The sequence below is a fragment of the Gopherus flavomarginatus genome, chromosome 14, assembly GCF_025201925.1.
Source record: "Gopherus flavomarginatus isolate rGopFla2 chromosome 14, rGopFla2.mat.asm, whole genome shotgun sequence".
NCBI lineage: Eukaryota > Metazoa > Chordata > Testudines > Testudinidae > Gopherus > Gopherus flavomarginatus.
The window spans coordinates 27,102,651-27,116,761 of NC_066630.1; the positions used below are offsets into that span (position 1 = coordinate 27,102,651).

At 40.6% G+C, this 14,111-nt stretch overlaps 1 protein-coding gene across 4 annotated transcripts in view; it reads right to left on the reverse strand.

The window, feature by feature from the left end:
• Nucleotides 1-4,735: 4,735 nt before the first annotated feature.
• The window catches only part of ZNF423 (zinc finger protein 423), a 333,988-nt gene continuing 324,612 nt past the window's right edge, over nt 4,736-14,111 (reverse strand). For all 4 annotated transcript variants that reach the window (XM_050922513.1, XM_050922511.1, XM_050922512.1 and 1 more), the window contains one exon: nt 4,736-5,362. In XM_050922513.1, the coding sequence (XP_050778470.1) occupies nt 5,333-5,362 (30 nt within the window). In that variant the 3' untranslated portion in view covers nt 4,736-5,332. The remainder of the gene's footprint in view (nt 5,363-14,111) is intronic.

A 14,111-nucleotide genomic window follows, 5' to 3' on the forward strand; every position in this document is an offset into this window, starting at 1 on the left:
TGAGGTTAAGGATTAGTCAACGGACAAAGATCTGAAGTTGTGGTCAGTCAAAACACAAATACTGTATGTAAAAGGTGACTATACAGACACTGTAAAAATTATGTCCTGCAACATTGTTTAATAACTTATGATTAGTTCAGCGTATTTAACGCTGCTAATGACAGGGAGGTATGCAGACACGGAAAATGTAAAATCATTCAATATATGAATGGTAATATGTTAAATTGTTACAAATGTATTGGCTTCATTGAACTAAATTTACCACTAACCTGTGTGTCAACGTTTTCCTCGACTTTTATATACAAAAGAGCAATAAAGTTTTTCTTTACACTCTCATAGCTTATATCTCAGTGTCCCTAATACCACTGAGATACTTTGAAGGGTGGTTAGTCTAACATGTTTTGTGAATTCTCTGATACAACCTCATGTTTACAGACCATCTAACCAATGGAGCTCCCACTTACCGGTACATCTTCCACATTAACTGGAATCTGAGCAGAATCCTCCTGATCCATATCAGCAGCCACCAGTTCGAAGAGTAAGTTAATGTTACATAGACAAGTAGATAAAACTTTACATGGGGTTTTCCGAGAGCACCTCCATTCAGTATGACACATTATAGATTCAGATAACCTTCTGGGCCAATATATCTCCTTTTGGCCACAGACAAAAACAGGAACAAGACTCAGAGCCAGTGATGAGAGGCAGATGCAGTAATAAAAGCAACACATATACCAACGAAGGGTCCGATATGTGCTAAGAACTATTGTCAATATGAGTTGCAGGGGTTTGGAACCTCACAGGATCAAGCCCATAGAGAGAAATCACGACAGTAAATGTGAAAGCTGAGGCCTCTCCTTCCATTTCCTAGCACCAGATTTCATTTTCATATTCAGAGAAGGCTGAAATTTGTAATTACTTATTAAAACAACTCCAGCCATTTTGCCTACATAGTATTTGGTTCATAAGCACAGCAGTAATTGAGGTGGCAGCATTGCTGGTCATTGTGTGTGCCTTCATTATGTTCTTTTATATAAACGCTGGTTATGGCAAATATTCCACAAAACAACTTGCTAGACTGTAATTTACATTAAATGTCACTGGACATTTGTAGGCATGATCACACTGCGGTGGAGTGAAAGAGTCTTAAAGGAAAACAAAAGTCAGCATTTGCAATCAGATCATTTGAGTTCAGACACTACTGAAGTGCTGCAAGGCACAGCAGAGACTGGAGAAGAGACCTGCAACTCAATTTTTTCCAGCCTCGAGTGCTAAGTGCAGCCTAGTGCAGCCTTCCTTTCTTTTCTAACTTGTGCTGCCCATCCACAAGACTCAGATGGCAGAAAAGGCAAAAGGAAATCGCACGCTCATCACGTCTCTCTTGATGACCTAAGCCTGCTAGATGGTTTACATCTTGACCCACTGTGATTGGGGGCAGGAGGAGAGCAACAAGAATGTGCTGAGCAAGCTCTCAGACACATTCAGGTGACTATCCAACTGTGGCGTGTTTTGCAACTCATCCAAAATGATTCATTCAGTATAGGAAGTCATGTGGGTTGGTGGATAACACTGAACAACAAGTTGGCACAGCTTCTATTTCAAGGAGAAGTAGCAGATGTTACACCTACCTCCTTGTCAATCTGCATGGAACAAAGTCAATTCCTGATCCCTAGGATTGGGGATACCTACCCTTTTAACTTAGTGGAAAACTAAACTAGCATGTGGACACACACAAACTCTTCGTCTGCTGGGAGAGAGTTCTCTCTCATAGTTCCCTTTTCCTCAGGGTAACGTGGCAGGGCATGCGGTGGTCAGTTAAGCAATTTTCCCATCCCACTGCCATGAGCGTCTTTGAACCATACTCTCTGAAATGACATTGAGCACAGTTTGACCTTGGCTAAAAACTTTTAGCTAAACCCTGTTCAGCACCAGATCAACCGCACCTGTAATTTTTGTAGCACAGCTAAGGCTTAAGAGAGCTGTGCGCTGGGGACTTGGACAGTTTTGAGGTAGGAGCCAGATTCTTTACGCCATCGGAAAGGTGACAAAGTTACTAGCTGAAAAAGCCTTCTTTTAGACTAACTCAAACATTGGCTGTACAAAACCATTCTTATTTAGTTAATTGAGTAATCAGGCTGAAGACACCATTTTTTTGATCTCCTAGGTTAAACTCCTATCTATAAGAAGTTTTAGTTTAAAGTGGTAGTAGGTATGGTACATACACTATTTAACGGATGGTATTTTCTAAAAGCATGTAATGGAGTTAGGCATGCAACGCCGGTTGAAAGTCTAAGTCCCGAAGGCACTTTAGAAAATCTCATACTAAAATTTTGCCTGCAAGTTGGCTGTGGGTACAGTGTGTGGTTAGAAATGCATTATTACATTATTTGTGGTATTATTAATTGCTGCAGTTTTCATTCAGTTCTTCAGTGCTAAAACCGATTTAGTGGTTTACATAGAAAAACTGTTTAAAAGGTTAAAAATTGCAGCAGTATTTTTGGAACTGGATGTATTTAGAACAGTGCTTAGGTTTCAAACATAGCAAGAGAAAATTTATTTAAATAAAAAGTGACCCATTTTCACTGAAATGAAGAAAAATTATAACTAGTTTTCTTATTAAAATTGAGTTTTGTAATTTTTTTTTATAAAAACTAAATTTTGAGCCTAAACTACCTGTCAGTGTCCAAGTCAACTTTCACTAAGAAGAAAATTAACCAATTTCATGTCAGCAAAGTAACTGGAAACATAAAAATGGTCTTATTTGCCCAAACAGGGAAATTAATCTCATTCTCTTGCTGTGCATAATTTACATCTGCCCTAGTCCTTTCTAGTTTAGGAATGAACCCAAATCCCTCTTTATAATCAGGAGGCCAATTCTGTCCTCAGTTACAAGAGTGTATCTCCCACTGCCTTGAAGGTGTGGTGCACCAACATAACAGAGAACAATCAAAACTAGCAGGAAATTAAACATCAAAATATAATCTGATGTATAGGAGGTGTACTAAAAAAAACCTTCAGCCTTTGCATTTGTTATACAGTGTATTCCAATCCCAATTGTAATGCACTGCATAAACCAATTTAGGTACCTAGTGTTTTTGCACTGAAGGGTATATGACCCTGAAAAGTACTTTCTACAAGGTGTTAGTAACATCCTCCAAGCTCAGACACAGGGCAATGACAACTAATTGTGCTCAATTTTGGTATGTTAAAGGAATCTACTAATTAGCAGTATTAATATTAGATCATAATTAGGGTCCTACCAAATTCACAGTCCAGTTTGGTCTGTTTCACAGTCATAGGATTTTAAAAATCATAAATTTCATGATTTCATCTACTTAAATCTGAAATTTCAGAGTGTTGTAATTGTAGGGGTTCTAACCCAAAAACAAGTTGGGCGAGGGGGGGAGAAGAGTTTGCAAAGTTATTGTAGGAGGGTTTGCGGTACTGCTGCCTTCAGAGCTGGGCAGCTGGAGAGCGGCGGCTGTTGGTTGGGGTCCCAGCTCTGAAGGCAGAGCTGCCGCCAGCAGCAGCGCAGAAGTAAGGATGGTATGGAATGGTATTGCCACCCTTATTTCTGTGCTGCTGCCTGCACAGCCGACCCTCAGACAGCAGCCGCTACTGTCTGGCCACCCAGCTCTGAAGGCAGCAGTGGTATTACCACCCTTACTTCTGCACTACTTCTGGCGGGGTCCTGCTTTCAGGGCTGGGCACCTGGCCAACAACCACCGCTCTCCGGCCGCCCAGCTCTGAAAGCATCGCAGAAGTAAGGGTGGCAATACCACAACCCCCTTAAAATAAGCTTGCAATCCGCCCCCCCCACCCCCCCGGCAACTCTCTTTTGCGTCAGGACTCCCAATTTGAGAAATGTTGGTCTCCCCTGTGAAATCTGTATAGTATAAGGTAAAAGACCAGATTTTATGGTCCGTGACACATTTTTCATGGCTGTGAATTTGGTAGGGCCCTAATTATAATCTGGCAGTTTGATAGGTCAAATGTGCAGTGGTTGAGTAGAGAACCCATACCAGGAGGTCTAGAAGTTCATGTGGCTGATATGCAGACAGTCTCCTAACTGGCCCAGCAGTTACTGCATATGAATATAATCATGAATGTTAATTACCTTGTGTTGAAACAAACAAAAAAGCAGAAGGAAGGGATCCAATCCTGCAAGATGCTATGTACCCTCAATTTTCATTGGCATCAGTAGGAGCTGGGGTGCTCCAGCCCCCCATAGGCAAGGGCTTGGAAACAAAAACAAAAAAACCAACAACCCCAAAACAATTCTATGCACAAGTTTTATACAGTTACTTTCTAAAGTGCCAACTGTTCCATCATAATGCATGTGCTTAACTCCCATTAACCTTAAAGGGAGTTCTGTGCATGCATCAAGGAGAGGATACACTGCTCAACACAAGAGTATGTTTTGCCCTCCTCAAGGCTTCACTTTTCATGGGTTACTGCCAGTGCTTAATGTGTAATGGAAGAGGTGCCGGGGCTCAAGCAATTGTTTTACTTTCATAACTGATGTGGCAAGTTCCGAGGAGTCAGGGCTATGAACTGCCAAGCCCAGAGTGCTGGGGCTCAGCCCTGGCAAGCTCTGGCACAAATTAAGCACTGGTTACTTCATGGGTTACATGTGTAGGGCAACAAATGATTTTATATCTAGTCCTCTGACACACACGTACAGGTGATAGTGACATAACGTGTACTGATAGATGCACTGAAGCTCTGACACTGATCGCATGTATTCCCTTTATTGAACTGTACTAGTTATTGCAATCAGATTAAGTCACATTTATAAAGCAGACCATCCAGTTGCACTGAAACCGATTATATTCATTACATAGTTTTAATCACTGTCCGGTGAACTGGCAAATCCAATCAAAGCATTAGTCTTTAATTAAAAAATTCAAAAGAAATATTCCGACAATAGCCAAGCAATCACACCACAATGCACAATTACCTAAAATTGCAATTAAAAAGCAGTTAAAAAAATCACACCTAATCTTTAACTATCCATATAATACAAGAAGCAACAAAGGGCAACAGCATCAAAGCCGATTTATCTAACACTATAAATTCAGGCAGAAGCAGAAGCTCTAAAGTACACTAGCTGAAGCAGGACAATAAAAAATACTGAGCATGGAATACTTTTAATCTCTTCCATTAATATTCATTTCCAGCTGCTTATAATAGCAGCGCCTCATGGCCAAATCATTAGAGTTTTACATCTGGGTTGCAAATGACACTTTGATTGGATGTAATGTTCAAATGGTCCTCCCCACTGTGCCTCCGTCAAGTCTTCTGCAGAGAGGTGTCCTGTAGTGCCAGTGGCTCACTGTGCGTGCTGACTCAATGTGTGGTTCTGGAAAGATGAAAAAAGGATACATGCATGAGGGGCAGAATAATAGAAAGCATGCCCATACCCTCCTACTCAGTCTCATTTATGCAGAGTTCTACATAAAAGCTTCTCAATTATTACAAAACAAAATGCAATAAAGAAAAAGTACTCGTAAGTAACAGCTGCCAATATGACACATTTACTTTGCACTGATAGATCTGTTAATGCTGGCATGAACTTAGGGAAAAAAAAATTTTCTACCAGCCAAGTACAGCTTTTAAGATTTTCAGTACATATAGAAAAAATGGTAACACGTCACGAGAAAAATCTGCCTTCAGCTATTCACTTAATTGTAACAATTAAAAAAAATCTGTATCACTGAGGGATCCCTTCCCATATTTTACTCTTCATTCTCCCTAGTCATTGGTAGAAGTACTGTCAGAAAGAGACGCCAGATTGTGACACACACTTCGCAATCCCAGGAATACTCCAGCAATAACAGCTGAAGCACATGTATTAGCAACAGGGCAATTTACACTGCAGAAAACGTGCTTGATGTGTCCCCCAGAAGTTCAATCTCTTTACAGAATAGACTATTTTGCACATCTTTGTGAACAGCCCTCCTTTTTTTTAGGAGAGTTGTAACCACCACCTGCAATCACAAACAGCTCTTTTAGCATAGGAGGGAGACATTACAGTTCAGTAATGCCACTTTGTGTAGAAGCCAAATAAATCCAGGAGCAATCTCAAAGCAGTATTTTCAGTGCAATACATACCCATACATTTTGCTTGCATACTACAGCCTCAATCCTGCAAACGTGCATGGACGTAACTTTATTTGCACGAGTAGTCAAAAGGATAATTTGTGCAAAGATATACTTGTGCATAAGCCTTTGTAGGATTGGGGCCTAAATGTTTTCAAATTTTGCCACATCTACCAGTAAAAATTCACACATTTCACTTCATGCTAGTTTTAATTTACTAATTTCTATCTGCCTAGTAATAGAACCATGCAGGTCTCCCAATGAAAAAGGAAACGTTTCTAAAATTATATCTTAATTTGGAATTAAATTATTTATGTACAATGTATTTCAAATACATGAAGATATTTTAACTTTTCATAAATCATCTGTTCCTTTTAAATTATCTACTGTTACATCTCAATCAGAAACAAATGGATCCTCTGCTTCATTATGGCAATGGCATCTGTCTAATGAAAACTGTCTTGTGGAAATAGTTAACTAATGAACCTTCCATTTGCAGCCCTAGTCTCTCTAGGTAGCAGTGACCCCATTTAAAGCTGGTATTATTTGCTGAACTGTGCACTCCCAACTACTGACCACAAGGTGTCAGAAGTGCTGTTGAGTTCCTAAATCATGTCAAAAGTTATCAGCAATAGATATTGTGGCAGGCAGATTCTTATGAAACTCTACACAATGATCAGTCTTTCAACATAACGAAAGATTAAGGAAAAGGGGGAAATATTATAGTTTAAACATGCATAGGGTTATATTTTGTGAATTAAATAATCAACTGATAAAATAGCAAAATAACTACAGCTTGCTTAGCGTAACAACTACAGCGCATAGCATGGCTATTCCATGCCCTGAATATTGCAACAAATTAAGCTAAAATATTTGAGATCAATAACCCAAACTACCGTGCAGAGAAATGGAAAGCTTACTAATGTATTATGAATCACATCTGTGGAATGTAAAAAGAAACTGTATTTTTTGCTTTTAAGTGATTTAACATAACCAAGCATAAAACCTGACAATTTATGACTTTTTTAAATATGGAGAGATTATCAATCATACAGAAGAACTACCTTTGCAGTGCTGCATATTATTCACAAAGGGAACAGCAAGTAACAAAGTTATGTAATAGGACTAATGTAGCTGTATAGGGGAACAGTAACACTATGCCTATCTCATAGAACTGGAAGGGACTCTGAAAGGTCATTGAGTCCAGCCCCCTGCCTTCATTAGCAGGACCAAGTACTGATTTTGCCCCAGATCCCTAAGTGGCCCCCTCAAGGACTGAACTCACAACCCTGGGTTTAGCAGGCCAACGCTCAAACCACAATAAGTGAGCTTGCACATTAAGACAATTGAAAAGATTGTTTTTTTAAAAAGTTGAAAAATACATAGGTATCCCTGTGTTCAAACATGCTCCTGAGCATTTTAACCATGGCTATTTCTAGCGCACTTCATTGTAATTCTATTTTTAGGTCATCCTCAATACCAATCAAAAAATGCAAAAGGGTTTACCATCCACAAATCGAAGCAAGGACTATTCATGGTAGACAAATCCATACTTATTTAGGCAGTGTCATTTAAAAGATAATGCACAATCAGCACTTGATGCAGGGCGCACAGTCTACAGTCAGGGAACATGATTTCAAATCTGTGTGGCTGCTGCATTGATTACACGAGGCAGGTCAATAAAGGAAGGGTATGTGACTCTAAATCTGATAATGAAGCACTCATTGTGAACCCTCCCTCTTCAAACATGGGGTAATAATATGTTCTGCCACACATCTAATATAAAAAACATAGTGTTTTGGTAAGCAGAGTCTATACAAAGATGCAAACAAATTATACCTCAAACCAGCAGCTGTATGGAGCCGAGGTCATCTGTTTTCAAGTAAAGACTCGTATACTGAACATAATATACAAGCCATCAGTCGAATGGATCAGATATACACTTTCCATATGAAAATCTTGATTTCCTGGGGAAAGTGCTGTTCCCCCTTCCCCTCACTTGTACTGCAGGCAACTGACATGCTGACTAATCCCAGCATCAAACAGTTAACATATAAGGCCAAATTTTTAAAGAGCCTCAAAAATGCACTTACAATATGTATGGGTACAGCTGTCTGTGTGTACGAAATCCTTCATCCATCTATGAGAAAACTGAATCAACACAAGCTAAATGGGTAAAACTTGCACATAAAAGTGCCCGTGAGTCCTTGACTGTGGGGTTTCTGTACATGCTAACAGCTAACCCTACAAATACCACAGATGCATATCTGGAAGCCCTATGAAAATATGCTCATCTTCTGTGTTTCCAATATACATTTTTACTTGTTAAAATATGTTCCAGACCACAAAAATGAGCCATTCAGTTAAAGCATGATGACCTTTAACCCTCTACCACTCACCAGCAAGATTACATTTCTTTTTTTCCCTGCCTCGTCCTGAGGTGTGAGTGTGCGGCTTATTGCCACTGCATTCTGGTGAGGCTGAAAATCGGCTACATTCAATCCTTGCATTTCATAACTTTGTTCCCCAACATGAACATTTTTAAATTTTTAATCCAATCATCTCATGTTTTTGAGCTCAAACCTTTTAACAGTAGTCTTTTTGCATGCCCACTGCTGGCAACAAACAGTGTACCAAGATGACCAGATTTTTAGACCAAAACAATTTAAACCTTATCAGTACCAACTTCAAAATCTATATCAGACCTTTGGGGAAAATGTGCTAACCATATTATAAATAAAAAAAATGACAAGAGTTAGAGAAATAAAGCACAGGCAGTAAGAAAAGCCGTTAGCACATCTTAAATTAGCTAGTAGAGATCCCTTTTCATTGCATCCCTTTGCACTAAAACTGAACTATTACACCAGGTCAGCAGAAGTGTAAATTTGAAGCCAGTGAACACTGTATATTTCCCAATATATCAATATTACAGCTCTACTTTCGTTAAGTAACGGTTTGTTGACCAGCGTGAAAATTCTCATCTCCTACCAATGGAGGGCTGGTTCAGAACTGCAGTGGGAATCAGGATGGCTTCAAAGGGTTTTTCCTACACAGCAAGTTACACTCTACCAAGAACATAAAACAAACAATAAAAAAAACCCAACTTTAAAGGTGACGTGCAAAAGAATATTGAAGCAGTCACAGACAATTGTGCTAAATCTTCCTCATCTTCCAGCCATGCCCTTTGTGCATGTGTAGGTTTGTGTGTTTGGTGGTTGGGGGAGTAGAGCATAATGTATAAACTAACCATTAAAAGACATCATGGCAAGTGGAAACCTGCAGCAGCACTGAGCTAACCTATCAAGATAAGGAAAGTCACTGCCTTAGTATATGACAAGGTGGGGAGATTTAACTGACGCCAATTCTGAAAGCCATGTCAGATAAAACTGGGCATTGTCCCTGGGCCCCAAGAGTGCTTTGATGCTTATGTGGTGTTTTCTACTCACTGTGGCATCCCCAATCATCTGGAACCGGGTGACAGGTTTTGTGGACAATAAAAAGTTTTACTGTAAGGATTAACTGGCATATATACATACAGTGATTGCTCCCCGCAGCATAGTTAGTTGGGAACATCAGTGCTTGCATTGGTGGTTGGTTCAAGCAAACTTTGCAGCACATCTTGAATTAGAATTTCTTTGTCATCGTATGGGTACACAGTGCATTATAATCAAAGCACTTGCACAGCAACCTCCATTTTCAGAGCACTTGATCAACAAGAAAGGAGACAGGGTCGAAACAGAATAACTTAGAAATTCTTACACGCTGTATAAGGACCGGGGGAACAACCTCAACAAAAGCAGCACACGATGGAGCAGAGCTACAAGGCTGGCACTCACGCTGGGAGTCTCCCACACTGCAACCAAATTCCCTGCCAATAAGTCACAGGTGTACTACACAGGAGCAGGTGAAAAAAATAAAATGCAACTGCAAGGGGTGTGATGATGGTTTGAGGCCATAATACATCCAGTCTATGGTGGCATTGTGCATCTGTTCCATATTTAGGTATTTCGTCCAAGCTGTTTTGTCTACACATTTGAGCATATACACCTAAAAGTCTGTATGTTGTACGGGGTGAAGAGATGGCACAAGACTGGCAATATGTGCCCTTCTGGAGTGAAATTCATAAGCCTCCTAGCAGTTTTATAAACAGACTGGGGACTCTGATTAAAGGTTATAAAGTCTCTCACTCTAACTCCCATTAAGATGAACAGCAACCTCTCCTCAAATAATTTCAACAGAAATTATAACAGATTTGTGTAATAAACAGCAACATGAAACTCAACAGGTGCTTAGCCCATTGGATGATCAATGAATATTAGCAGGCCCAGGTATTTCTGAATAGAAGTGGATAGCAAGTATTTTACTGCCCACACATCTCTTTAATTCAGCCTGGTGAACATATTATCATCTGACCAGACAGCACACTGGGTTGCATCGAGCCAGGTGTAGTTACAGGCAACACCATAAACTGGAAGTGTTGACTCTACTGATGCTGCAAGAATACAACTGCATAATCTTGTGACATCTAGGAAGATAATATCTATAAATTTTTGTATTTCTCCCAACCAGAGAGTCCTCCAGTTCTCTGTAAGAGCCTCATGGATTCCTCCTCCGGCCATTTTCTTCTCCTTCCTCCAATGCTTGAGGCCTCATGCTACCATCCTGGTAGCCAAGGAGGACTGCATAGGACACCTTTCAGAGTCCAACACCCCCCCTTACTCTCCATGTTCCCTCACCTACCCTTTATGGCATTATAGGGGTGGGGGACTACCGAGAAAAGAATCAGTTATTTAATAGCATTCAGTTCTGTTGGTGAGAGTCACATGCACAAAACCCCTAATCGTCCAGTTCAGTTACCAGTAAATCATGCTCCTCAATGCAAACGCACACAAGAGTCCCCATTTGAATACTTAAACTTCCTGACAAACGCAAGCCAGGGTGTCTAAATAGTTAGGAAACACTATCTGCAATGTCTTTTTTTTTTTAATCACAACCTTTGTTGTACTGTCTGAACCCAAAATGATCCAAAACTCTTTCTGAAAATGTCATTTTTATGTATGTATTCGTATTTTATAAATTATGGGTTTTTTTCAATTAACAACAATCCATCCATAAAGATCAAAATCTTTGTGCCTTGACTTTATAAAGAGATTAGTTTAGACAGAAGACACAAGAAGACCCTTGCCTCAACCATCAGAGATTATCGCTCCCCGTGGAAAAACAATGAGTCTTAAATTGATGCTGAACTAACTCTAAACTTGAGAGGCATTCAGGGATGTCATGACGAACAAGAGAGAGCACAGAGGAAAATCAGAAAACTACTCAGAAGAAGAAATCTGATCACAGAATGAATAGCTTTATTTTATTTTATTGGTTGCTTTTTTTCCCTGTGTTTTAGTACTTGAAAGAAAAATCACCTTTGCACCCCCTTACAGTTTGTATGTGCTTATTTTTAGAACTGTTTGACAATTATCCAAGGGTCTAAGACTAACAGATGGCCTGTCTTAAAGCCTCATATGTTCACTAGTTTGCACTTCAGACAAACAGTAAATGTACTCAAGAGTGTGCCATAAACAGAGCTGAATGAATACTCAGAACACAATTTAGTTAATACACTTCATTAAAACTGATAGTGGTAACCAATGTTTCCTGTAGAACCAGGTGTTAATTCCCCTTCCAGTTGTTTCAGGTAACTCTTATCCAGTGACACTTCTGTGTTTAGATCTTTGTTTTTCAGAAAATACAGTGTTATTTCTTTCCTTTCCCCTGATGTTTCCCCACTATATGAAATGTTTCTAACAAGTGAACTCCAAGTCAAAATGGCACTCAATAAAAAAAATTGTCAGGTAAGACAGGTTCACATGTTCCCATTTCATTTGAAGAATCCCTTGAAATTGTGGTAGAGGCAAACAGAAGGTGGAATATCCTTTGTAAAAGGGAAAGTCTGCCTGTGCTACTGCTTCCTTCACATCTCAGAAATCTGATAACTTGCCATTCGTCAGCCAGTCTCAAGGTTAACACACTTTTGGATTGCACTTGAATGAATGCAGTTAGGGCCCATCCTTTACAAATTATTGAACTCAAGAAAATAGGTCTGCAGGATCTTCACCAGTTAAAAAGCAAAGTTGAATATTTCAAATGAGAAATAAGAATTAAAGGTGTTCCCCCCCCCACACCGCTAGGTTTACGTACCCTCATGGACTAATTCAGCCCTCAGTTGTACCAGCAGAAAATGGAACTACTCCCAGTTTACATCCAGGTGAATCTGGCCATCAATCTGAGTTGTGATCTACATCTCTGTGCACACTAGGTAACCAGAACAGGGCAGCTTGATTCTGCTCTCACTTACACCAGTGCAAAAGTACAAGAGCTCCACTGAGTGTATGAATGCAGGGCCGGTGCAACCATTTAGGCAAATTAGGCGGCTGCCTAGGGCACCTAACGGTTGGGGGCGCCTAAAAGTCCCTCAGGCGAGGAGGTGGAGTGGAGGTGAGCTGGGTGGGGGGGCATGCAGGGAGGGCTATCCGCAGTAACGGGTGGGGAGGCGCACAGGGGAACAGCTCCCTGCCCCAGCTCACCTCCACTCTGCCTCCTCCGCTGAGCACACAGCCCAGCTCTAAGTCTCCTCCAATCAGTGCCGAAAGCCTGGGCGGGGAGGAGAATTAGAGCAGTGCCGGCGTGCTCAGTGGAGGAGGCGGAGCCGAGGTGAGCTGGGGTGGGCTACCCGGTCAGGTTTAGCTTCCGTGAGGGGAGGTCTCCCCAGGCAGGGTTAGCTGCTGTGGTGGGGGAAGTCTCCCTAGGCAGGGTTAGCTGCCGTGGGGGGACAGGGTGAGTCTCCTTGGGTGGGGTTAGTTGCCATGGGGAGACGGGGGGAGAGGGGTTAGCTGTCACGGTACGGGGGGTAACTGCTGCGGGGGAGGGGGCTCCCCGGGTGGGATGCTGAGTTAGCTGCGATGGGGAGGGGGTTAGCTGGGTGGGGGTGCAAGGTGGAAGTTTAGTCTAGGGCGCAAAACTTCCTTGCACCGGCCCTGTATGAATGGCATAAATGAGATCAGAATCAGGCTCATGGACTGTAGTCAATGGAAGGATTCAGAACTCACAAAATATTAACAGAAGACAAAAGCCTTATTCTATACACGTCATCTGCCATCTACATTTGATAAAAATACCACCTATAATGGTTTTAATCTTTATTGAAATGTATCAGCACATGTTTTTTTTAAATCTTAAAAGAAAATAGGAAAAAGCAACTTTTCATAACGTGTATTTTGTGCCTGAATGGCCTGTGTGCATCTGTCTCAGTAGCTGGTAGTGTTTCACCTCTCTGTATATCCTGCTTTACCTCTATATTCACCCTGCTTCTCATTTTGCTGTAACAATGTTCTTGCAGTTTGGTGACATTTTCCATTTTATTCTCAGTACCACTTATTACTTTCTCTGTGATGTTTAATATTTTCCACTAGTTACAGCATTTTATTCACAATTACATGAAGTGATTTATGAATTTCAAAAACTTCCAATTCAGATTGTTTGTAACTAATCAGATTTTGACACCTCACCCATCACATTTTCAACCTTCCATTTAGGTAAATAGTGGCGTCCCTTCTTTCTAAACTTTTCACCCAGCAGATTTCTTCTCTGGAAGCTCAGAAAAAAGCAGGGTGAAATAATAAAAAATGAACTCCTCCAAATATTTGTTTGAATCTGGCTCAGTCTCACATATTCCATTAAATATCTCACCAAAAAGTCTATGTGCTCTGTAGAAAAACCCTCAATAAAATTCTGTTGTGAAAAAGTAAACTGAAGCCCATGGGAAAATGTCTTTACCAGAGCACTTTGGAAATAAAGACCACTTGAGAATACACTATGAAGTGATAACCAGAACCTTCTGTTAGAGAGACTAGCCGTAAACACTATGATTTACTCAGGCACCCAATGAAACAAGGGAGCTAATAATACTCGTCTTAGGGGACTGCGTGCCCCTGAGAATTCTACTCACAAATGCAAAT